Here is a 24,894-nt window from a genome sequence, read left to right as displayed (position 1 = left end):
AAACTCTCCTGCTTTAGAAGGAACCTTAGCAGTAACAGAGATGTTTTTTCTTTCACTCACAGAAGGAGCTGCTTTCGTCCTTTGTGCCTTCCATGGTGCCGTCCGGCAGCATCTGGAGGTAGAAGCCGTGTCTGCAGTAGAGGCGTGTGACGATGCCCTTCAGCTGGGGCTCTGCAGAGCAAACACAGTGTTAACGATGCATGTTAGCATTCGGGAACACACAACTGTCAGGTGGCATTTATCAAAGCACACGTCTACCTGTGAGCGCATGCACGCACTACACCAGAGGCAGCTCTTAATATTTACTCAGGGAACTATTCAAATACAAAGTGTGTTTTGGTGACAGGAGACATTTAGGAGAAGTGACGAGACCTCAGGATCAGCTAAAAAAGAAGAGCTCCCCCACAGGTTAAAGTGAGAGTGGGACGCTTTTAGCTTGGTTTTAGTTTAGAGGCTTTTTCCTGTTTCAAACCAAAGACTAGCTAAATGATGAAGAAAATCTGCTGCGACAAAAGTAAGCATTGGCTTCTGTGTGGAACTTAAAGTGGGCAGAAAGAGCCAACACTTTTACCAGTTTGGTAGTTTGTTGGTCAGTGGCCTTTATTGGCTGAAATAAAAAAGGGAGCCTAAGTAACGCCCACCTACTTCCGGACCACGGGTCCCCGGAAGAACGAAAAATAAATGCAAGTCAATGTAGCTAAAAACGCTATTTTCGAATCATGTCCGTCATGTGCCATGGATTTCACATATGATGCCCAAGAATTTTAAACACACATTTTGATACCAAGAACACACTTATTAAACGGGGAAAAAGTTATTTTAGGTGTTGTGAGAACATACGTCCCGGACTACAAATGTATAGAATGCCAAGTGTAAATCGCTGCTGCAAATACTTTAGCAAGCGTTGTTTTAGCATTTAGCTCATTTTCCCTACATTTAGCAACTTTTGTCACATTTGTAATAATGTTTAAATGTCACATAATTTCAGCTAATCTAAATGTTAAATCTAAACCTAAATATGAATGCTAAGCGTAAATGTTGAATCTAAATCCATCCATCCATTTTCATCCACTTATCCAGAGTTGGGTCGCGGGGGCAGCAGCCTAAGCTGAGAGACCCAGACTTCCCTCTCCCCAGCCACTTGGGCCAACTCTTCTGGGCCAGGTGAGAGACATAGTCCCTCCAGAGGGCCTTGGGTCTCCTTTTAGGTCTCCTCCCAGTTGGACGTGCTCAGAAAACCTCACCAGGGAGGCGCCCAGGAGGCATCCTAACTAGACGCCAGAGCCAACTTCACTGGCTCCTCTGGACGTGGAGGAGCAGCAGGTCTACTACGAGCCCCTCCCGACTGCTCAACCTATCTCTAAGAGAGAGCCCAGACACCCTGCAGAGAAAACTAATTTTGGCCGCTTGTATCCGTGATCTTGTTCTTTCGGTCACCACCCAAAGCTCATGACCACAGGTGAAGGTAGGAATGTAGATTGACTGGTAAACTGAGAGCTCTACCTTCTGACTCAGCTCTTCACTTGAGGCAGAAACTTATCCCAGACCTGGAGAAGGCACGCTACCCTTCTCCAATTCAATGCAGTCAGGTCCAGGAGGACCAGAACAGAACAGTCCCCTGCATCACTGTGAGTCAGAAGGTCATTAGAGACCCTAAGAAGAGCTGTTTCAGTAGAATGAGCTCTACGAAAACCTGACTGGAAGCAATCATAGATGTTATGTTCATCAAGAGCAGCTGTGAGTTGTTTAGCCACAACCTTTTCCAAGATCTTGGAGAAGAACGGAAGTTTAGAGTAAAGGCCTGTTATGTATAGGTCATGTGTACTTAGCTTGTTTTCAGAAGAAGAGGTGTTAGAAGTGTTAATAGCTTTCTGGTTTTCCTGCAACAACTTTTAGTGAGCGCAGCAAAATTATTTTAATCCACCACTTCTCCACAAATAAGCTGCCATCTTCATCCTACTCTGCATGTTGAATTTCCTTCCTTAATGTTGCTCACGCATGACTTGAAGAGGTGGTGGGGTGTCCTTTCCCTCGGAAGTGCTGAGAGAGACTAAATAGTGGCTCAGAAGGAATGTCAGAATGTTGGAGTTACCACAATCAACTTTTAATGACTCACATCAAAAATGCAAGAGAACCAAGAAGCGGTGTGTGTGTGTGTGTGTGTGTGTGTGTGGTGGGGGATGGCTGGCAGTCTGCCCTCATTTGACAGAAGGAGGTTCTGACTATGTGTGGATAACAGAGATAGAAACTCTCATTGATGTTGTTCCTAAACTACATTTGAATTGATGTTTCAACAAAAATGAGTATTTCACTTTAAGACATTATTTTCTGTCAAACAAATATAACATCATTTATATTTTTTACACGTCCCAGGTGTTTTATCCTGTTCTAACCTCACTACATTTCCTACCTCTGTAACAGGATTAGCACGGTCTTCATGTTTTCTACTTAACTCATTCACTGCCATTGACGACTAAAGTCGTCATTTGCATTTTTTTGCTGTTTGAGCATCAGAACGGGCCCCCGCGCTGAGAGAACAAACATCTCAGCCCTGAAGTCGATCTTCATCCGCATACGTCACACGTCACATGATCAGGAAGCAGACCATCCATGTGTTAGGAGATCGTTTTGGGCCGTTCCTGTAAAAAAAAAGTGAGGCGCGAACCAGAAAAGCTTCTGCCGATCACAATTCAGCAACGGATTATGAAAGAACGGATAACGCTCGAAACACACGGACTCTTTCTGATGTAAGAGGTGAGTCTCCACTTTGTTTTGGTTGTTTTGGCATCGACATCATGCTAGCGCGCAACGTTCTGTGACTCTTAAAAAACAGTAAAAACGGTGAGAAACGCTGGCAGCGAAGGCCGTTAGCGATCAGGAAACGACTGGCAGTGAATGAGTGAATATGTGATCTTCAGTCACATGACAGGAAGTAGGGTATGGTACATTCTGATTCACTCAGGGGCAACTTCATCCATCCGTCCATATTCATCCATTCATCCACCCATCTTTCCAGACTGGGACAGCAGTAGCTCAGGAGGTAGAATTGTCCAGTAATAGGAAGGTTGCAGGTTTGATCCCAGCTCCTTGAGCAAGACATTTAACCCTGGTGGTGATTGGAGGGACCGGTGGCGCCAGTGCTCGGCAGCCACGCCTCTGTCAGTGAGCCCCAGGGCAGCTGTAGCTACATCGTAGCTCATTGCCACCAGTGTGTGAATGATTGTGTTGTGAAGCGTCTTGGGGGGTTGTACAGCCCTAAGAAGACGCCATACAAATACAGGCTATTTACCATCCATCCATCCAGCAATCAGTTCGTCCATCCATCCACCCATTCATCCATCACATACCTGTGGTCAAACAGTGAGTGTGGTAATCTGTTATGTGTTCATCTCCAATGAAGCCCCAGACCGTGTGTAGTTAAACAACCACCAGTGCCCAAAGCTGAGGTTAGTGTTGACCTTCAGAGACTCTTTGTGCAGCCCAACTCTGGTAACACTGCTGCAGTCCAAAACCAGAGACTTATGTAGTAAAAGGGAATGCAGGACACACACACACACACACACACACACACACACACACACGCACGCACTCACACACACGCACACACACACACACACACACACACACACACACACACACACACACACACACACACACACACACACACACACACACACACACACACACACACACACATACTTTACCCACCTGTCCTTTTCAGACAGTTTAGGCTGACATCGTGCTCAGCCTGCACACCATCACACACCAGAGCAGATCTCCTCTACCACAAGAGAAGGGTGAGATACGTGACCTGATGCACCGTTGGTTTTAGCTAAAGGGGGTCATGTACACTGGGGTACCCCGCTGCCCAGAGGAGATGAACCAGTAAGGCTAGGAGAAGGGAGCCAATGAGGGACGCCGTAGCAGGAACCTAACAGAACCAGATCACCATGGCTGGCACTGACTTAAGGGGCCTGCACCTCCCAATTTTAAGTTTAGACCACAGACAGGTCAGGTGGGATCCGCAAACGTGACATAATGTGGAGTTTGTACAACAGTAATTGTTTCTATTTGGTCCATTTATGGCTCAATTTATCTGGTAGCCAACCCCTCCCAAACACCTCATTGGAACTAAACTGGTTTTAGATTGATTGAATCTTTATTTTGAACAGTACAGAAAAAACAGTACATAAAAATAAAGGAAGAAAATAGACAAAAAACAAATAAAAACAAACAAACAAAAAAAGAAACACACTACAAGTAATGTTCAAAAAGATATATTTGCAACATCTTAAAAGTTCTCGCTGAAATCCCTGACTCATATGGAAATTGAGGAATTTTGTTTTCAATAAAAGAATGTTAAAATGTGTTTTGTAATTCATCTCAAATAGTATGTTTGGTAAACATCTCTGTCAAAGACTTTATGTGATTTTCAATACAAAACCAAAGGATTAGACTTTAACTACATTTAAAAGGTTTTATATTTTATACAGAATCCTTAAGAACAGAATAAGTCAAAGCCAAACATTTTACAGGAGTGAAAAATCCACACAAAAGGAACAAAGAAAACATGCAGGCAGTGACCCTGAAGGACCAGGGTTGACTCTAATTGGTCCTCTGGACCTGGTTTCCTCTGCACACCTCTAGATGTTTTTCCTGTGTTTCTTTTGAACTCTGCATCGCTACAGGAGACTATTTCTGCCAGCTTCCCTGTGTGTCCTTTGCTGACTTTCTCACTTAGGGAATCACACACACTCAGTAGCCTTTTGGATTGCAGTCCGGACTTTGTGGTGTCAAACCATCCTTTTGTTTAAGGAACATGAAGCATACCCCCACTGTGCTCTGCGGGTTGTATGAGATGGACTGGCTCAATAAGTGACAAAATCCCAATCCACATTTTTTGGGGTTCAATCATAAACTTCATCTTACAAAAAGATAATGAGATGGAGATGACATTTTCAGCCTATAAAATACCTTTCAGACAGCTTCAGAGGTACGTATATCCACATGCTTGAACAATAAATGATAAATTACTGCAAATGTACACAAATAATGTCTTCTGATGTTATACAAAGCCTTGAAAAAGCTACTCAATTGCTTTAAAATGGCAATTTGGAAGAAGGAACAACATGAGATGACCTCCTGAGAAGGTCAAGTAAACAGATAATCAATTTTATTCAGCACAAAAGCACACGGGAACACTTCTGCGCTTTAATCCCACTGACATTTCAATACTAATTACAGAGTGAATCTAACAATCTGAGGGGATTAATTTCACATGTTAAGATTATCACCCTTTAAAGTCACCCTGAACCCTTTGGCTACCTGATGTCAGGCGACAGCCCTGCTGCAGCTGCACTCATGTCTGCCAACATCACACACTGCTGTTCTCCGTGTGTTCTCATGTTGGACATGTTCAGCAGAGTGAACTTGGCTGAAACGGTGGGACCGATCTGCCAACAGCTACAGCTGCTGCTATATGACACATAAACCCAGGTTAGAAGACCTTTGGTCTGTTTTCCACCAATGTGAGAAATTTGATTTTGTGACGGAGTTTCTAAAACTTCTCAGAATACTCTTGGCCTTTCTTAGTTTCCTTGTGTGGGTTACAGTGCGGCAGACAGGAGGCTACATCTGAAATTAGCTACTGATCCATATGACAACCCAGCAGCACCACTAAGTGACTGGCACTGGCAAGTGAAACGGAGCCCAAACATGCATTAGTATTGGACAGACTAGTGACTAGCATGCTTAGATTGGGCACCCAATGGATTTCCTATGCCCTCTTCTGCCCATTAGCTTAGATAGGCTAGCGTTAGCATTATGGGATTGGCTAACAACTAGCATGCCTAAGGGAAGAGAAAAGAGGTTATGTAGCAAATGATTCAGTGAACTTTGACCTGGTGACAATCAAAGCAATATTCCATATTAATAAGTTGTCCCCTTTACAACAGTATTGTGTTTATAGGCGCTACATGCAACAGGCAGAGCAGGACATTGGGGCCCAGAGACCAGCAAGGAAAAGACCAGCAAGGACCCCAGAGAGCCAGCCAAGTCAGAACTGCAACAGTTAGATAGCAAAAAGCTGTCATTTGACAGCACTGTTGGCCATCTCACACTTCCCGATGGAGTCCTCTCGCCCAGCTGCTCAGCAAGAGATGGTCACACACTTCCTCATCTGCCAAATGCTTTTTGCTTGGAGCCCCATGACAGCCTAGCAGGGCTGCTGTTAATATGTTTAATGTTTCAGAACTTTGCTTTCTCATGTTGGATTTCTGTAAACGTGCTCGTGCATTGAATGCATGTCCCTGACAGATACTGTGAAAATCATTGGTCTTCAAGAAAGTTTAATTACAGCAGATTCTGAGGAAGCCTGGTTTGGATCATTCAGATTTTGAAAACTTGCGCCCAATTTCGAAAGATCCATTTCTGTCAAAGATCCTGGAGAAAGCTTTTCATTCTCAGATTGTGACCCATATGGAGGAAAATGCACTGTTTGATATGTTTTAATCTGCGTTCAGACCACACCACAGCACTAAGTCCACTTCATGTGCTGACTGACATTTTGGCAGCATCTGACTCAGGGTCCCATGTTCTGCTGCAGCATAGATCTCAGCAGCTTTCAGTACAGTCAACCACCAATCCTGCTAGATCGTCTACAATACTGGGTCGGTCTTTCGGTACCTGCACTGGGTTGGTTCTGTTCTTATTTGGCAAATAGATCAGTCTGCGTGCAGAATGGTGACTGTGCTTCTCCCTGACTTCCACTGACCTGGGGAGTGCCACAAGACTCTGTTCTGGGGTCCCTTCTGTTTTCCGTCTATCTTCTCCCTTCGGGAAATATTTTTGAGCTGTATGGCATAGGCTACCATATCTATGCAGATGATTGTTAAATATACTTGCCTAAGAATGGACCAAACACAGATTTATTGCTCACAGATTGTCTCTCTGATGTGTATCTGAAGTAGCCTGGCCAGCCAGACTCGTCCTCTGTTTAATTCTACACAGAGAACTACTTTCATTACTCACAGGCAGAGAGGCACATGAGGGGCAGGACTAGCCAGCTCAAAAATAACCAATCAGAAAAGAGGCGGAAATGCCGTCTGGCGACAGCCCAAACGTCTTTTTTTAGAAGAAAGGCTTTTAGCGCTTCTACTTGTGGTATTAAATGCATGTTTGTGTCATTTAGAACAGAAGAAAGAGCCGCAGCAAACTCCACTTCAGTCACCATGTTTATTAGAAACTCAGCTTCATGGAGTGTGATGGATGTTGCTCAGCGCTGATTGGCTCGGTAAGAATTCTCAGGGGGTGGGGTTATTTGAGAGGGAGCGTTCCCAGAACCATTGCTTCCCATAAGGAAGCACGGGGCTGGCTGGTTAGGCTATCCCTGAAAGGGTTGCTGGCAGCTAAGTTCCTTAACCCTCTCACTGTCTTCATGGGTGACTCCGCCAGGAAAGTTGACCATTGAGCAGGGTTGATGGTATATCCCTTGAGGTCCACGTGGCAGGGGTGAGGAGCACCACCTCACCCCTGACCCATGAAGACAGTGGGAGGGTTAAAGTAAATGAGTCAAAGACGCCAATCTTTTTTACCTCAGAATCCCGTCTCGCACATCTGTGACAGTAAGAAAGGATGAGAAATGTGGAACAACATTGGGTAATGTTGGTGACCAAACTGAGAATAAAAAGTAGGTGTTAGGGTAACCCTCTGAGCATGGTTGCTGCCATCATAAAATGATTTAAATATCTGACATTTCACAATGATTCTGGTAAATATTCACATCACACCTCATAAAAAAGAAGAAACATTAAACAACTCCTGACATTCCCTTGTTTAGCCTTGAAGTCTGAGCTTCCATGTTTGCTGACCTCGAATTTGACAGGTTGTAGTTCTCTGTGATGAACCCTTTAATATTTCCCTTTCACTCTGCTTTTAGTCCCTCACCTTTCTTTTTCTGTATTTTTTTCATCCTGCTAAAAGTGCAGACCTAATCTGTAGGGAACCCCTTAGTTTAGCTCTTTCTGAATAGAAGTCATGAAAAGGGAGGAGGCAGCAGCTCCTGTTAGCAGGAGCAGCTGCTGCATGACAGACTGTCAGTCACTCAGAGGGAGGAGGACAAAGATGGGGAGGAAGAGATCAAAGTAGATCTTCCCACATGCTTGTGTAGTACGAGGGCACTTAGGCTACCTGTGGAGAACTCATGAGGCATGGGGTCTCCCATAGTTTAAAATTGTTCTGACAGGTTTAAAATCTTATTGTGTGAACCGGGTCTTAGTTGTACCTGAGACAGCTGACAGGCCCGTCTTTGTGCTGCCTGGCAGAAGGACCCAAAGCTCTGCTGAAGCTAATTACTCCTGGAGGGGGAGCAGCAGTCTACAGCTACTGCTGCTGCATGTTTCAGCACAAACACACAATATAGCTTCAGCTTCTTCCTACGGGGATGTCTGAAAACCTGCCTTCACCTATAACCGCATCACCAGACCACTGGTCCCAGGTCAGTTTAGGGTTAGTCCGCTCTGTCTGTGGCTAATAAGCCTGTTACTCTCCACTGAGTCTAATATGGTCCTTCTCTTGAGTCTGAAGCTATTAATCCATCAGCATACGAGTTTTACCACAAATGCACCAATGGAACCATATTTGTAAAGATTAGTTTTTGCATTTACAGTTCTATCAATAATTATAACCCTCCCTCCCGGATTGAGGCACAGGAAGCCTCGTAAACTCATATTTTCATATTTCACTACTCACATTAAGTGCTGTGGTAACAGGAGCTGGCGGTGGCCCCGACTGACAGTGAATGATGAGGATAAAGCCTATATGGTAATGGCCATATTTACAAGAAGCATCAATCATTTCCAAACTGCCGGCGGCTTCATTTCTCACAGGACGCAGAGACAGGAAGAGGGTGGGACTCCTCCTGTCTCGCTCAAGCTTCAGCTTTTAGGTAGTGATGAAGAAGAGCACCCAGCACACTGTTCACTCTGGTTTAGGTTAGAGATGGATACGCACACAGCGTATAGCGAAGAGGGCCCACGTGAAAAGGTGATCAAATGTCTGACTTCCAGTTCCCGTCCATCAACCAGAACATCAACCCTGTGACTTAAAACGTCAAAATCGGCAAATCTCCCAAAATGGACTGAAAGAATTCCCCTGGAACAAAGCTACTTATTCCAAACAACCATAAACTAAAGCCAAATTGTTAAAAAAAACAACTAAAGTTTAAAGGTACCAACGTTAGTACTGTGTACTGGGGACCGTTGGTCTAGAATCAGCTCAATGACAAAACCAAAAATGTCACATTCCATCACCATTTTAAGAAAATAAACAAGTGAAATCCACTTATAATTACTTAACGGATTACATAACATGCTGGGATTGGTCTGCTTTCATGTGTTTGTTGATTGTTATTGTTCCACATACATATCTGGCCAATCTAGGGTACCTAATGGTAATTTGGATCCCAGATTAAAAGCTCTAGCTTACCAAGGGTGACCCCTGGGCACATCAAGGCTCCTGTTACTAGTTTATTCTAAATATACTGTATAGTAAATAGATAGTGTTATCTGATGACTGTGTGAATAAATTAAACCTAACTAAACCTTTACAACAAGTAACAAATTGCATTCAGTTCAACTAGGTGAGACTTTTCCCATTAATTAGAAAAGAGGTGGAAACCTTTTTAAACTCTTCTTGAAAGCTTAATTGTTTAAATGTATATGATCCAACAAAGGGAAAAAGGAGAGAGACGCCAAAACAAAAGCAGCTGTCTCCCAAAATTAGTGAGGAAGAGAACATGGAGAGGGAGATAAGGACTGGGGATAAAGAACAAGCATGAAAAATTGAATGAGAGGGAGGAAGAGTGGAACAAAGACATCAGACATAAATCAAACCAAAAGAAAGACAGAGTAAAGCTGGGAGACATGATACCCGTGTGTGTGTGTGTGTGTGTGTGTGTGTGTGTGTGTGTGTGGGGGGGGGGGGGTCAAAAACAATGACATAGTGAACAAAAACAAACGAAACAAGCAATGGCAGAAATTAAAGGTGAGCCAGACGTCACCTGGAGGAATGAGAAGGAAGTAACAATCTGGACAGGTTGTAACCCTACCACACCATGTCTCCTGTTCTATACAGCAGAAAGTGTAATATTATTGCTAAGAACTTAAAGCTGTTGTAACAAATCTATAGAACAATTTGAGCACAAACTCGGTCAAGTGGTGTTTTACTTATTGGACTCTGGTAATTTGTCCTAAAGTTGAAGTGGTAGCAGCCGTCTATTTCTCCTTCTCTGATATTATTAAGCTGAGAACCTCTCACACCAGTGGTGTTCTGTTGCTAACTACGTGAGTGTGTAATGAGTGGAGAACCCAGTAAAGTGCTGAGGTTCAGTGAGACCAACAACCAGATGGCCCAATAGCTGCATTCTGAGTTGTGTTAGTGATGGAGATTTTAGACAAATGCAAGAGAGCCACTTTATTTTTTTTTCAATCTCCACAATATATTTATAGTTATTCAATGGGAGAAAGTTTGCAACTCATCTACTGCCATCGACGAATAAAGTCGTCATTTCAAATCCAACTGCTCGCTGCCATTGATGACTAAAGTCATCAATTGCATTTTTTTACGGGGCGGGCATCGGACCGAGCCCCCGCACTGTGAGAGCAAACGTCACAGCTACAAACCTGATCTTTATAATAATAATAATAATAATAATAATAATAATAATAATAATAATAATACATTTTATTTCAACAGCACATTTCTAAACACTCAAGGACACTTTACAGACGGAGATAAAATACACAACAATAAAAGATAGAACAGCATAAAACAAACAGACAGATTGGAGCAAAGAGAGTAATTATTGGAATGCTAGGTGGAACAGGTGGATTTTGAGTCTGGTTTTAAAGAGAGTGAGGGAGTCAATGTTACGGAGGTCAGGAGGGAGTGAGTTCCAGAGCTGGGGAGCAGAGCGACTGATGGCCCTGCTCCCCATAGTGACCAGACGGAAAGGTGGGACAGAGAGGTGGATGGAGGAGGAGGACCTGAGGGAATGGGTGGAGGTTGAGGGATGAAGGAGGTCTGAGAGGTACGGGGGAGTTAGGTTATGGATGGCTTTGAATGTATATAGAAGAATTTTGAATTGGATTCTAGAAGTGACTGGGAGCCAGTGGAGTTGCTGAAGAACAGGGGTGTTGTGGTGGAAGGAGGGAGTTCTGGTAATGATGCGGGCTGCCGAGTTCTGGAGAAGTTGGAGTTTATGGAGGGATTTGTGAGGAAGACGGAAGAGAAGAGAGTTGCAGTAGTCAATACGGGAAGTGATGAGGCTGTGGACAAGGATTGCGACCGAGTGAGTAGTGAGGGAGGGGCATAGGTGGTTAATGTTGCGTAGATGGAAGTAGGCAGACTGGGTAATATTGTTTATGTGGGGCGGGAAGGATAGTGAGGAGTCGATGATGACACCCAGACTCTTGACCAGAGGGGAGGGGGAAACTAAGGAGTTGTCGACGGGAAGTGTAAAGCCGTGGAATTTTGGATAGTAAGGATTTAGTGCCGACAAGTAACATTTCTGTTTTATCACTGTTAAGTTTGAGAAAGTTTGATGTGAACCAGTCTTTGATTTAATAATAATACATTTTATTTCAAGCGCCTTTCAAAGCTCTCAAGGTCACTGTAAAGGACAAAATATAACAAGCAAGCAATACAAACAACAAGAAATAAATGCTAAAAGTAATTCCCAAAGGTAGATTCGGAGCAGTGCGATGGATAATAGACTAAAAAGAGTAGATGGAAGGAGGACAGTTACAGTGAGTAAGCCAGGCGGAACATGTGAGTTTTGAGTTGAGACTTGAAGGTTGAGAAGGAGTTTATATTGTGGAGGTCAGGCGGTAGAGTGTTCCAGAGTGTTGGAGCTGAGTGGCTGAAAGCTCTGGGTCCCATAGTACTAAGACGAGTGTGAGGAACAGACAGGGAAGGTGAAGATGATGGTCGGAGAGAGCGAGTGGGAGTGACAATGTGGAGGAGATTAGAAAGTTATGGGGGAGCGAGATTATGGATGGCTTTAAAGGCATGAAGAAGTATCTTGTAGTCAATTCTGTATTTGACAGGGAGCCAGTGAAGTTGTTTCAGGACAGGGGTAATGTGATCAAAAGTGGAGGTCTTGGTGATTATCCGTGCAGCTGAAATTTCAGATAAACAATTGGTGAGGGAGGTAGGAGGGAGTGAAGAGGAGGGTTTGGAGAATACATAGAGCTGGGTGTCATCCGCGTAACAAAGAAAATGGATGTCAAATTTAGGGGAAGAAGGTCAGTGATGAAAAGAAGTGGACCAAGAACAGAGCCTTGGGGGATGCCGGTAGTGACAGGGAAGGGACGGGAAGTGAAGGATTTGAGTTGAATAAACTGAGTACGGCCAGAGAGATATGAACGGAACCAGTCAAGCGGGGTATGAGAAATGCCAAGGGAAGACAATCTATGGAGGAGGAAGGTGTGAGAGATGGTATCGAAGGCCAAACTCAAGTCGAGGAGGATGAGGATGGAGAGCAGTCCAGCATCGGCAGCAGTGAGGAGGTCGTTAGTGATTTTTATGAGTGCAGCTTCTGTACTGTAGCCAGGGCGAAAACCAGACTGGAAGGGCTCATAGAGGCTACTGAGGGTGAGATGAGCATGGAGTTGAACAGAGATTATGTTTTCTTGGATTTTTGAAAGAAAGGGAAGATTTGAGATGGGACAAAGATTATTGAAATTATTGGGATCAGTGCCGTTTTTTTTTAAATACTGGAGTAATAGATGCAGTTTTGAAAAGTGAGGGAACGATACCGATAGAGAGGGAGGAGTGGATTATGGCGGTTATGAGAGGGAGAAGGGAGGTGAGACATGTTTTAACCAAAACTGTAGGGAGGGGGTCGAGAGAGCATGTGGAGGGCATGGATTTACAGATAAGATCAGATATTTCGGCTGAGATGGGAAGAAGAAAGGAACAAAATGACTGGCGGGGTGAAAGAATCTCAGGGGAGGGGGAGATCTTGTAATTAATTGCTGGCGTATGGAAGCAATTTTCTGAATAAAGAAGGTTATTAAAGAGTTACATGAGTCAGCTGAATACAGGTGGGGGGGTAGAGAGTCCAGGGGAGGAAAAATATTGCGCATTATTGAGAACAGAGTCCTGGAGTTGCCTTCATTGGAGGAAACCAATCCAGAGTAGCAAGCAGATTTTGTATGTTTAATAGAGTCCAAGTATTGAAGCAGGTGAGTGTTGTGCATTTCTTTGTGTATTGCAAGACCAGTTCGTTTATGGAGGCGTTCGAGTTGACGTCCTTTGGCTTTCATCCGTCGGAGTTCAGGGGTAAACCGGGGGCAGAGTTAATAAAGGGCACGGACAGAGTTTTGACTGGGGCAAGAGAATCCAAGATATTGTGGAGTGTGGAGTTATAATGAGAAACAAGATGGTCAGGAGAAGCAGAACTAGGGATGGATATAGTGTTAATAATAGATGACAGGGTGTCTGGGTTAATGTTTTTGATATTGCGGAATGAGATGTGACGGATAGGCTTAGTTATGGAAGAGCAGAGGGGGATGTTGAATGACAGAAAAAAGTGATCAGATATATGGACATCATTAGCAGAACAGTTAGATGGGGTTAAACCACAGCAGCAGATTGGATCAATGTGCGTGGGAAAATTAGAATATGTTTGAAAATTGAAGCTGTTGAGGCAGGAGGAGAAGTCTCTGGTGAGGGGGTGGTTCAAGTTGTCCATATGAATATTTATATCACCAAGCAGAATGACATTGGGGAAAGGGTAGTGAGCTGGGTGAGTAATGAGGAGAAGTCATTTAAAAAGTCACTATTGGGCATGGGTGGGCGGTAGATCAAGGCAATAACTGTAGGAGTGGGACCGGGTATTTGAAAAACAGAAGATTCCATGGAGCTGAAGGCCATGAGTGGAGACAAGCAGCACCTTCCACTTCTCGCGATAGAGCAGCGCGAGACCGCCTCTGCGACTGGAGCCACATAGATAAGATAGGTAAATGAAGCCGGGGGGAGTGGAAGCATTAAGTTGGGAAAAGTCGTTAAGTTGCTGCCAGGTCTCCGTGAGCCCAATGAAGTCCAGTTTATGGTCAGTGATGAGGTCTTGAATGAGCTGACCCTTGTTTGTGAGAGAGCGGACATTCAGGAGGCCGAAGTTGACGGTGTTGTTGTGGTTGGACGTTGCTGTCTTTGCCAGACAGGCTAGCGAGCAAAGGTCCCCAATCTGGCCAGGGTTGAGGCGAGGACGACGAGTTGTGTACCAGTATGAGGTGACTGAGTGAGAGTTATCCAGCTGAAAGTTACGGCGAGACCCACGATGGATGTATCTCCGGCGGGGAGGAAGGACGATCTCCGGGTGGAGCTGTAATGCTACCGGCGGAGGCACAGAGAGATGACCACGTAGCAGGAGGAGATCAGCTGCTGTGTACTGGAACAGAGCTGCCCGAGATTGGAGGAGAAAGGACAGGGCAGTCCAGAGGAGGGTCAACAGGATAAATAGCTTGCAGGCCCACATGATGAAAAGCGGTGGGCAGCTAGCCGATAGCGGGTCAACAGCCGGGAGGAGTGAGAGGTAGGTTTAGTCCGCTTGTACACCCAAACAACAAATTGACAACCAAACAGGATCCAAGGAAGGCAAAAAAATATAGCAGCCACTTAGGAAAACTACAATCTAGTGCTCCATTAAAGTGTAAAGCACAATAAAATCACGTTAAAATCACCGGTGAGCAGCGGCTGCAAAAACGTGCCAACGTCCACTCCAGGTGTTCTTCATTTATCCGCGTATGTCTCACATCACGTGATGAGGAAGCAGAAAATCCATGAATTAGGAGATCGTTTTGAGCCGCTGCTGTGAAAAAAGCAAGGCGCGAACCGGAAAAGCTTCTGCCGCTCATAATCCGACAGTGGATTATGAAAGAACAAATAACGCTAGAAACACACGGATTCTTAGTGATGTCAGAAGTGAGTCTACTCTTTGTTTTAGTAGTTATGGCGTTGACATCATCATAGAGTGCAATGCTCTGTGACTCTTCAAAAAACAATAAATAACGCTAAAAAACGCTGGCAGCCAGGGGATTTTGTAGTCAGGAGATAATTATTTGATAAAAGCCAAGAGTCATTCACACATTCACTCTATTCTGAAGCTAGCTACTGATCTGGTTAGGATGGCTCAGCTAAGGCCTGGAATATTCTTGGTGTTTATTTAATCTGGCTTTGGTGCAGGTACTAGGCTGGATCTTTGTTCACATATTTGCTGCTACATGGTTCTGCATTGCATGTAGTACTGGAAAGTTCCACTAGGTGGCACACTAGAGAACTCAGACCGGATAGAGAGCCGGATTTGTGGGTAAAACCAAAACAAACATGGCTTCAATAAAAGAGCTCACTAGCTGGTTAATTTTGGATCACATCAGAAAAAAAGACAGAAGCTGTATCGAAGATGGTGTGAAAGACCTCTTACTCATTTTGTCAACTTCACCTGCTGGTTACTAGTTTATTGTAGCATTCAGATGCGTTGCATTGCTCCGCATTGATTTTGGGGGACATGCACGAACAATGCTTCATATCACTGCAAATAACACGTAGCAGCCATTTTAAACACGCATTCACATCATTAAACAAATAGAAGAACACGGCCCTAACTGAGCAGTTACCGATGGCAAATGAGAAGGAAACTACTGACTTGTGTTAGCATTGGAAATGCTATTAGCATGCCTAAGCCCGCTGGATTTCGAGCTCCCTCTAGTTAGCATTGATAGGCTAGCATTGGCATTGGAGAGGCTAACAGCTGGTCGCTCAGTGAGCAGTGCTGGTTTGTCATTACCCATGTCAGCAGGTGGCTCAGGAGTGGATGTGGCCTCCAACCTCGTGAATAGGCACTTCTGGGTAAGCAGCAAGCCCCCACAATGTGGCTCAAAAATTGAGGCCAACCCGGAAGTATCAACAATTGCAGTTCCACCCTCATCCGCTGGGGGCTGGTGTCAGAAGCGAGCAAATTCTCATTGACTCCCATGTTAAAAATACCAATTTCACAGCAGAAATAAACATGTTCACAGCCTGGTACCAAAACATGTTTTTTGTTTAAATGATCTAGTTTACAGTCATGACAACTCTGAGGGGGTGATTTTTTTTCTCACTCTTCTGATTAAGTGTATTAAAAGCCTAAAATTCTGTATAATTAATGAGCATCCAACCCACGTGACCACAGAGCTAGCTCCGTGGAAAGGCCTCAGTAGAGCCTCGGTCTGGCTTGGAAACTGTTCCGGGATTTTGAGTCTGTGTGTGTGTGTGTGTATTCTTTTTTGGATATTATTTGTGCAATTGTTGGACAAAATGACTTGCTGCGGCATTAACTGCACTAACAGAGTGTCCAAGGAGTCTCCACTTCATTTTTTTTCGGTAAGTAAAATTATATTTATGTATTTTAGGTCACTGTCGAGCTGAGCTTAGATTTTAACATGTACTGTTTAACCGTGAAATTTAAATGTAATAAGGTGAACCCAGTGCATTTAACATAATGCTGCACTTTAGAAATTGGGTTGAAATATAACATGTTGGTGGAGCTGGGTTCCGACTATCGGCTTGTGGAGCTCTCGGGAGACCGATGTTTTCCACCCTTATCCCCTCCCCGCAGCCCAGCAAATCTCTGTCTGATCGTGGCTTCTGTCTGCTGCGCGGGCTGCTGGCTTTCAGCAGCTTTCGGGAGACCTCTGTTTCCACCCGGTTTTACCCAGCGGTCAGCCCAGCGTATCTCTGACTCAGAAGCTCTGGTGTTGTGCACAGTTAACTCCGGTTGTAGCTACAGTAGGTTGCTACCTCCTTTAGCTTAACTCCCACCTCCGCGTTAGCTTTGGGTTAGCTTCAGGTTAGCTTGTAGCTAGTTCGACCAGGTGTCGTCAGTTGATCCCAGCCTTACAGCCACACCCTCAGCTCCAGGGCCGGCTCTGGGTAATTTGGTGCCCAAGGCGAGAGTGCCCATTTGCCCCCCCCCCCCCCCCCCCCCGCCTCTCACCCAAACCCAAGTCCACACATTGGAAAAAGCAGCTCCACAGTTATTCCTTGGTTACTAATTTTTTATTTTAAATATTCACACAGCAACTCTTTAAAGTCATCAGCCTGAAGAATAAATGTAAGCTTGAAAGATAAGTAACCTGAGAATATTACAATAGCCAACAACTCAAAATGTTGTGCAAATGTCAGTGGGGGGGATGCAAAATCAAAAGCAGCATTAAACTGTGCAATCAACAGCAAAACTCAAATATCAAAGTGTCATCATGAAGAAAGTTCTACTTTCCATTTTGTTCAACTGCTGTGGCCAGTCAGCAGGATCCATGGGGCCAGCAGCTCATACATGTTCACAGACATCTGTTGAAGCTGATGATGGTGTCTCTTCAGGCTGCTAGATTGGAGCACTGAGTCTGCTGGTGTTGGGTTCTTCTTCTGTGAGAAAATAAACACACACACACACACACACACACACACACACACACACACACACACACACACACACACGCACACTCACACTAAGCAACTTAACCCTCTGATGCATGAATTAAGAACAGTGCCACTTTCACATTCAATATTCCTCGTTCATGTGCAGTGATGCTTTTCACTATTTTTAATATTACTGGACTTTTTATTTTATTGATCTTTTTTAATCTGTTCTATGAAAACATGAATAAAATTATCAAAAACAGGTGGAAGTGGGGAATATTTGAAAAAACGTATGTCTCACTCTCAGGTGCTCTTCAGCATCAAATAAATCGTAGAATATGAGGAAGAAGATCCGGTGATCTGAGGCACTCTGAGGATTTCATTTATTAAACAAGGAAACACCGACACGTTTCGGTACCACCTTCTTCAGGGCATAAACCTTTCTGCCCTGAAGATGACTCACTATGTCACAAAAACTAACGTCCATCCTTTTTTACAAATTTACAGCCTAATTGACAATAACATCTTAAGGAGACAATTTCAGATGTGTATGTTGAGATTATTTAATATTCTCAATGCTAAAACAATGCTGCACTGACTGTGCCAAAAAACAAGTGTCTGGTGTGGATTTAAATAAATTAATTTTGCATATCGATATATGTGATAAGCCGTTTAATTTGAAAAAGCCCATTTCTACTGCTGATTACAAATAGCCTAACAAGTAACTTACTCACCTGGTTCTAGATGCTGAGACTGTAGCTCAGTGCTGCGTCATGGCTGGATAGAAGACGCTGCAGCGTAAACAAGAAAGAGACGGCATAAGATGTCATGCTGTGTTTGGGCAGTTCTCACTCCCCGCCGGGAGTCACCGCCACGGCCGCGGCGGTGCCGCCCGCCCGATGTGTCGGACAAAGTTGAAAATTTGCCACACCCACACCTAACGTTCTTCTGATATACAAATATTAAATTCATATTGTATGCGTACTTAAAACTTGAAACAACGGTCATAAAAGGCTGCAATCAAGCTCCAAAAACCAGTAAAAAATCTTACATTCTTCATCTTCACAGTGAGACTCAACATTGTCTCACTGCATCTGGACACGACGATTCAAAAGTAAAATGAATGGGTTAAAGTTACAGATACTGTATTGTGTGTGTAAACAGCTAGCGAGGGTCCGTCCGTGGACCGTGCAGGAGAGGCAGTTAGCTACAATGCTAACGCAAAAAGTTCCTTTGCAAAACTTATAAAGTCTACATACCTCTGCTTTGGGCCCGTTTTTATTCTTCTTCCTTCCTTCGCTTTCGGAATGCTGATCCCGATGGCTTAGGTGTTCTTTTCATCGTAAAATATCAAATGTTTAAACGCGACGACAACAGGATGTCCTTCTAAAGTGCCACCCACACACGTGATGTATGGCAACCTTAACGGTCAAATGCATCGGAGCGGTGGCTCAAGCGGGAGCTCGAAATGCAGCCAGATCATTAGAATTTAAATATTGTTGTTTTAATTTCATGTTATTCAAAGGGGAATTTTGAGTATGTAGCGAGCGCATTTCATATAACAAACATGAATTTAATGAACTTTTTTATTTTTTATTTTTTGAAATTTTGCGCCCTATCCATCAGATGGCGCCCCAGGCGGCCGCCTGTGTCGCCTGTCGACAAAGCCAGCCCTGCTCAGCTCCACCTCTCTTCCCTTTTGTGGAATTGTCTGGGCTTGACGGAACCTGTGACACGGTCAAAATGGCGGCGGTGGCCACCTCCCATTTAGCCTCAATAATGTATTATTGGAGCCTATGGAAATTAATTGTCCAGTATATATGTCGATGGTAAGCAGTGATCTTAATTTTGACCCTCATGCCACACCATATTCACAAACACCAATACCCCAGTGCTTATAGACTGTGCAATATTCTGATTTACCTAGAAGAAAAATATTTTTTTCGATCACTTCTGCCTGACAAACATATTTAGAAACAATAAAAACCCAGGGAAAGTAAAGCACGCATTTAGATTAAAATTCTTATTATTTTGGTTTCCAGTTTTCACTTCTTCCGATTTGAAGAATTTTTGTAATAGAACACTGCAGCGGCTCTGTGGATGGATGATTGGACAGAGGCAGAGAGCGGCAGCAACATCATTCAGAAGTTTTCAAGCTCTCCTGATGTTAATTACAGTAACGATCTGCCACTAGACTCTGCCCATCCTGAGTGGCTGAATGCCAGGACCAATACCACCAAGCCCGGGGAGATGTGGGGATGGAGGGTAAATGGGCACGGATTTAAAAATTCAGGAGTCAGGAGAGGAAAAAAGAAAAAAACAGCAAGCAATGGAGAGGCAGAGAACAGGTAAATCATCAGCCTACAATAAACCAACTACCGGGAAGTTGTGAAGCCTATGCTGAATGGAGGTCAGTTCTCTGAAGACATCTTTGAGGGATGGGGAGGAGAATCGAGCCGCTGGATTAGCAGGAGACAGAGGAGAGGGTGCGATGGCTCTGGTGGTGTAACACCCAACACTCTGAGGGAAAGAATCCATACCGACTTTCTCTCCTCATCATCGTTGGTTTATCACTTTCATAACAACATGGCCTCCGACACACGCCATGTCTCTGCTGTTCTTGGTAAATGCTGACCTACATGGAGATAAATAGAAATATTCCCTTGAGAGCCATCAAAGATGAGGACGAGCCTGTTTCCTGTCTTTAAAGTGTCTCTGGATGACACTCTGAGTACATTACACCGTAACTCACTGATGGGCACAAGTGGAGGGTGGGAATATAGAGCATGAAGATCTGGACGAAAGTCACAAATTAGCCAAATTCTCAAATTTAGCATCTCTTACAAGCATTTAGTCCCACAGTAACTGTAGATTAGATTACAAACAAACAAAATTCTGACCCGTTGGCAAGTTTAGTGGTCACATTTGTAGAGAGGGTAATTATGTATGTATTTGGGTGCTTTTAAAGCTTAATACACTACTGTACACCTTGACCAATGTGATGTGAATTTCCATATAAATAAGGAAATCCAGTCAGATTGGTCTTTAATGTTTAACCAGAAGATTTGGAATTCATTGTTTATTCAGGGATTGTAGAACACTTCACACTAATTCAAGAAGAGAGTCAAGTTTATAAAAAGTAAGAATTTATTTTCCAAACAATTAAAAACATGACAAATATTACTGTGATGGATGAACCGTTTGCCGTGTCAGCGGTAGGCAGCTTTTAGCAGGGTTTTGACAGCTTGCCAAAAATGTTCTGGGTTAAAGAGGTTTCGCTCCAGAGGGCCGTTCCGTAGTTTTCTCTAGAAAAAAAAGCTACGGAACGCTTTTCTCTGTTGTAATATTCTCATATTATGAATTCTTGTCCAATCAGAACATGCCATGTTAAGGGATATTACCAAGAATCTCAGAACATCATGCCTTCTCTGAGATACCGGCTGCTCTGATTAGGGGTAAAGAAATATCTATGTGTCATGAGTTTAACTTAACTTTAATTTATCTCTCTAATGAACATTCTCATATCAAACATTACTGACTACCATATATATAAATCGTTCAATGTAATAAGTCATTTCATTTCAGTAATTCAAGCACAGATCAATCAACCTTATTGATTTAAGCACAGATTAATGAAGACATTATTATTATTATTTCACGAATGATTAACTCATATAAGCTGAAACAGTCTTATAAGTCTTATAACAGTCCACTCCGGCCTAGATAGCCAGGCAGGCTTGGCACAGAAGGACCTTGAGAAGTGAACAGTTTGTTGGCAATACGTTATCATGTGATCCGAGCTGCAGAGAGGCCCGGACTCCAGCTGATGGAATGGCAGGATCCGGCAGATTAAAGGCAACGCATGTAGACTCATGTATCCATGTAGACCAGATACTGAAGGGGTCAAACTGTACATGAAAACTGACGATGTGTGGACTTTACACAGTACACAGCTTAGCCGCACAGCAACTTAAACAGTAATAAAACTATTCAAACTGGCATTCACCACAGGGGCGTTCTGTTAGAGACATTTCAGAAGGGTCAGAATGTGTGCAGCTGTAGGTGTCCTCCCTGAATTTCTGAAAAAATGTCTCTGATTCAGACACCGACTGTACAGGACTCGATTTGTGAGTGTAATCATAGGCATTGCAAGTGTGACTGCACATTTGACACAAGAATGTGTGTGTCCCATGGGAGCATCATACGCTCTTTTGGCCAAGAGGATGGCAGAGATAAATGAGCAGACTGAACCCTGAGAGGGACTGGTGTGCTTTTACGTCAGTGACCTCTGATTCGACAGAGCCATCGGCATCGGACACCGTCTCCCACTGTGCACTGGTTAATGACCAACCTCTACCTTCCAACAAGCATGCACGCTCATAGGTGGGCTTTTCACCCTCAAGTAGACACGTGGAGGAAGTGTCGGGGAGCAGAAGGGCCAGGGGCTGCAGCAAATAGAAAATCGACAACGACTTGATGAATTTAAACAAACCAGAAGGACTCTTATCTCAGTCCTTTACTTGGATCTCATCCAGACTAACTAGGAGACAGAGGACAAATCAGCTTGTGTCCCCTTGTGTTGTGTCCTCAGTTTTATGTAAATCAAATCAAACAAATCTCACATGAATGAAAGGCAATGGTAAACAATGTTTTCTAATGTGTTTTCTTATAGGAGTTAGGGCAGCAGCAGCTCTTGAGGTAGAGCGGGTTGTCCAGTAATCTGAAGGTTGCAGGTTCGATCCCGGCTCCGGACAGAGAATTCTGCTGTTGTGTCCTTGGGCAAGACTCTTAATCCACCTTGCCTGCTGGTGGTGGTCGGAGAGGCTGGTAGCGCCTGTGCTCGGTGGCCTCGCCTCTGTCAGTGTGCCCCAGGGCAGCTGTGGCTACATCGTAGCACATCAAGTGTGTGTGAGTGGATGAACGATACACTGTAGTGTAAAGCACGTTGGAGTCCTCTCAAAGGTGCTATACAAGTGTGAGTCATTTATCAGTTATTATAAATAAATAGGTTTGCAACCGCTGTCCTCTATAGGGATAACTGTTAAGTAAGGGGAAGGAAAGTGAAACTGACAAGTGAATAAACTTGAGAGAAATGGTGTGAGTGTCTCTAGTGACTTAGGGGCAAGTAGAGAAAGATCAAAGGCAGAAATCCTTGAGTTTGTGTTCAAAGTGCAAGAAACACAAGAAATAATTACAGACTAAGAAACACTAGAAAGTTTCTGAAGAAACTTTAAGGGGTCTGCCTCCTGCAGCAGCACTTTACACAAAGAAACATGCAGCTGAAGCTTGGAGACTCTTAACCAATCAGAGAGCTGGATTTTTCCCGCCTTTTGAGGAGCAGCAGATTAGAAGGGGGTGGAAGAAGACTGAAACGTAAGGCTCAAACAAACAATGACTCTGCCAGGGGTGGACCGTTAAAGCGCCCGAGCGCCAATGGCGCTAAATTTTCTCGTCGGGCGGTAAATACTTGACGACTTACCGCCCGGGTGGCGCCCAAGCCTTATTTGTCATTTACACACCGGCTTTCACCTACGTCATGGCCCCGCCCTGTAGGAAGCCGCCATTTTCGTTTCGCGCGCGTGAACCTGCGCGCCTCTAGCCACGTTCTGCACTTGTACGATTCGTGCACGTACTGCACATTCTAGTTATAGTCACGTGAACTATAAGTTCACTATTAAAGACGAAGTGGAACCACGCTAGAAACACACAAGCACGCAGGAAGATCGCGCCACCACAGGGATGGGATTTCTTGATGAAATCTCCGGCAAAACGCTTTAAAACTGGTGAGGAGAAGCGAGACAGTTCGAAACGGTATGAAGCAGAGAAGCGTGTGCGTAGGTGGAACGATTCTTGGCGGTTTAAAGAAGAAGGGAGGCGCAGAGAATGGCCGTGTTCGAGTTGAGCAGCGCATCGCCTGGAAAACAGGCGAGAGAAGACGGAAGCAGCGGGGGGAGTGGCTGAAAGCCGGCGTTTCGCCGGGGACACACCGGCCGCGGAAGCGCCCGAAGCGCCGAGAAGCGAATTGCACACGAAATTCGGCCGCTGCTCGCCGCTCCTCAGTTCAGATCAGACGCGCCCCATTTGAGGCGCGCCTCGGCTCAGCTGTAGTTTTTCTTTTAACTACTTGTCCTCCATTTCCTCTCTCTTTTCTCAGCTCTTTTCCTCTACGTGTGTGTGTGTGTGAGAGAGAGAGAGAGAGAGAGAGAGAGAGAGAGAGAGAGAGAGAGAGAGAGAGAGAGAGAGAGAGAGAGAGAGAGAGAGAGAGAGAGAGACAGACTATGCTGTGAACCAGTTGTTTCTGCCAGTTGAATCTCTTGGATTTTCCTGCATGTGTAGCTCGGGGGTGACGATGGCTGAAGATATCGCGTCAGCGTTCACATTTGTTTAATTTTCAATTTTAATTCTGGTGCCTGTTAGCAGCTGAAACATCCTCACGTGCTTGTGGATATCATATATTGTATATGAAGACCTGACTGTAATAATTAAAGGTTATCAGCTGTAGGTTTAGTGTGCTCATAGGAAACGTGACAAAAGAAAACAAAACACATTTCTCTTTATGGCCTATATGTGATTTATAGAATACATGTGAACAACTAACATTTCATGTTCTACCACCGAATGTTTGGATCAAAATATGAACCAATCAGATCTTAGATCAGGTGAGAGCCAGGCGTTTCCCATCATCATCTAGGTTTTGCAGCCGAGGGAGAGCAACTGCAGCGCCTTGCTCCAAAATCTGCGGCCGCCTTGATCTCACAAGTTTATCGTTGTCTACGTATGCATGACGTCAGAGCAAGTCGGCATCAATTCGGACACGAATCTAACCGGCATGCACTGCTCGCCGATCACCGCTGGTCTAGTCTGCGCAGAACTGGCTCATCTCGAACACAGCCGATGGCTCGAATACAGCAAAGCGGAGTTGGTGATGTACTGCGTTGTATGCCGGAAGTATGCGACGACAAAATCGTGTTTTGTTGAGGGAACAAACAAATTCAAACTTGAATACGTTATTATGTTTGTGAATGTGTACAAAATAAAGGTTTATTACATTTAAAACAGTTCTGTTATTATTTTGACTCGTTTTGGCGGCTGACCAGTGGGGCCGGTAGATTCTTGGTGGGGCCGGTAAATATTCAGAGTTACCGGCCCGGCTGGCCGGTTGGTTTTGAAGTTAATGTCCACCCCTGCTCTGCCCAAGAAACAAGTTGTATCAAAATTATATTTAAACATGAGTGTAAACAGGATTTGATGTGCAATCATGAATCTTTTCATGTATCTACCATGTTTTATGTTAATCAAAGTGAGAGTCACACTGGTGAGAGGACAAGAATCCCTGCCCTGTGATACATAACTCACTCCAAGGTTTATGGGAGTGGCAACCGTTTGTTTTTCATGCCTCTAAACAACGTTCCAACATAAACATAAATAAGTTGTGGA

General features: G+C 44.2%; 1 protein-coding gene across 2 annotated transcripts in view; it reads right to left on the bottom strand.

Annotated features, from left to right (window-relative positions):
* LOC107376923 (fibroblast growth factor 11) overlaps positions 1-24,894 on the bottom strand; it is a 176,487-nt gene that overhangs the window by 42,918 nt on the left and 108,675 nt on the right. For both annotated transcript variants that reach the window (XM_054747388.2, XM_054747389.2), the window contains one exon: positions 61-171. In XM_054747388.2, coding sequence (XP_054603363.2) covers positions 61-171 — 111 coding nt within the window. The remainder of the gene's footprint in view (positions 1-60; positions 172-24,894) is intronic.

Source organism: Nothobranchius furzeri, chromosome 2 (genome assembly GCF_043380555.1).
Source record: "Nothobranchius furzeri strain GRZ-AD chromosome 2, NfurGRZ-RIMD1, whole genome shotgun sequence".
Classification (NCBI taxonomy): Eukaryota; Metazoa; Chordata; class Actinopteri; order Cyprinodontiformes; family Nothobranchiidae; genus Nothobranchius; species Nothobranchius furzeri.
Note: the sequence above shows the minus strand (reverse complement) of the source record. Positions and strands in the feature narration are given on the sequence as shown.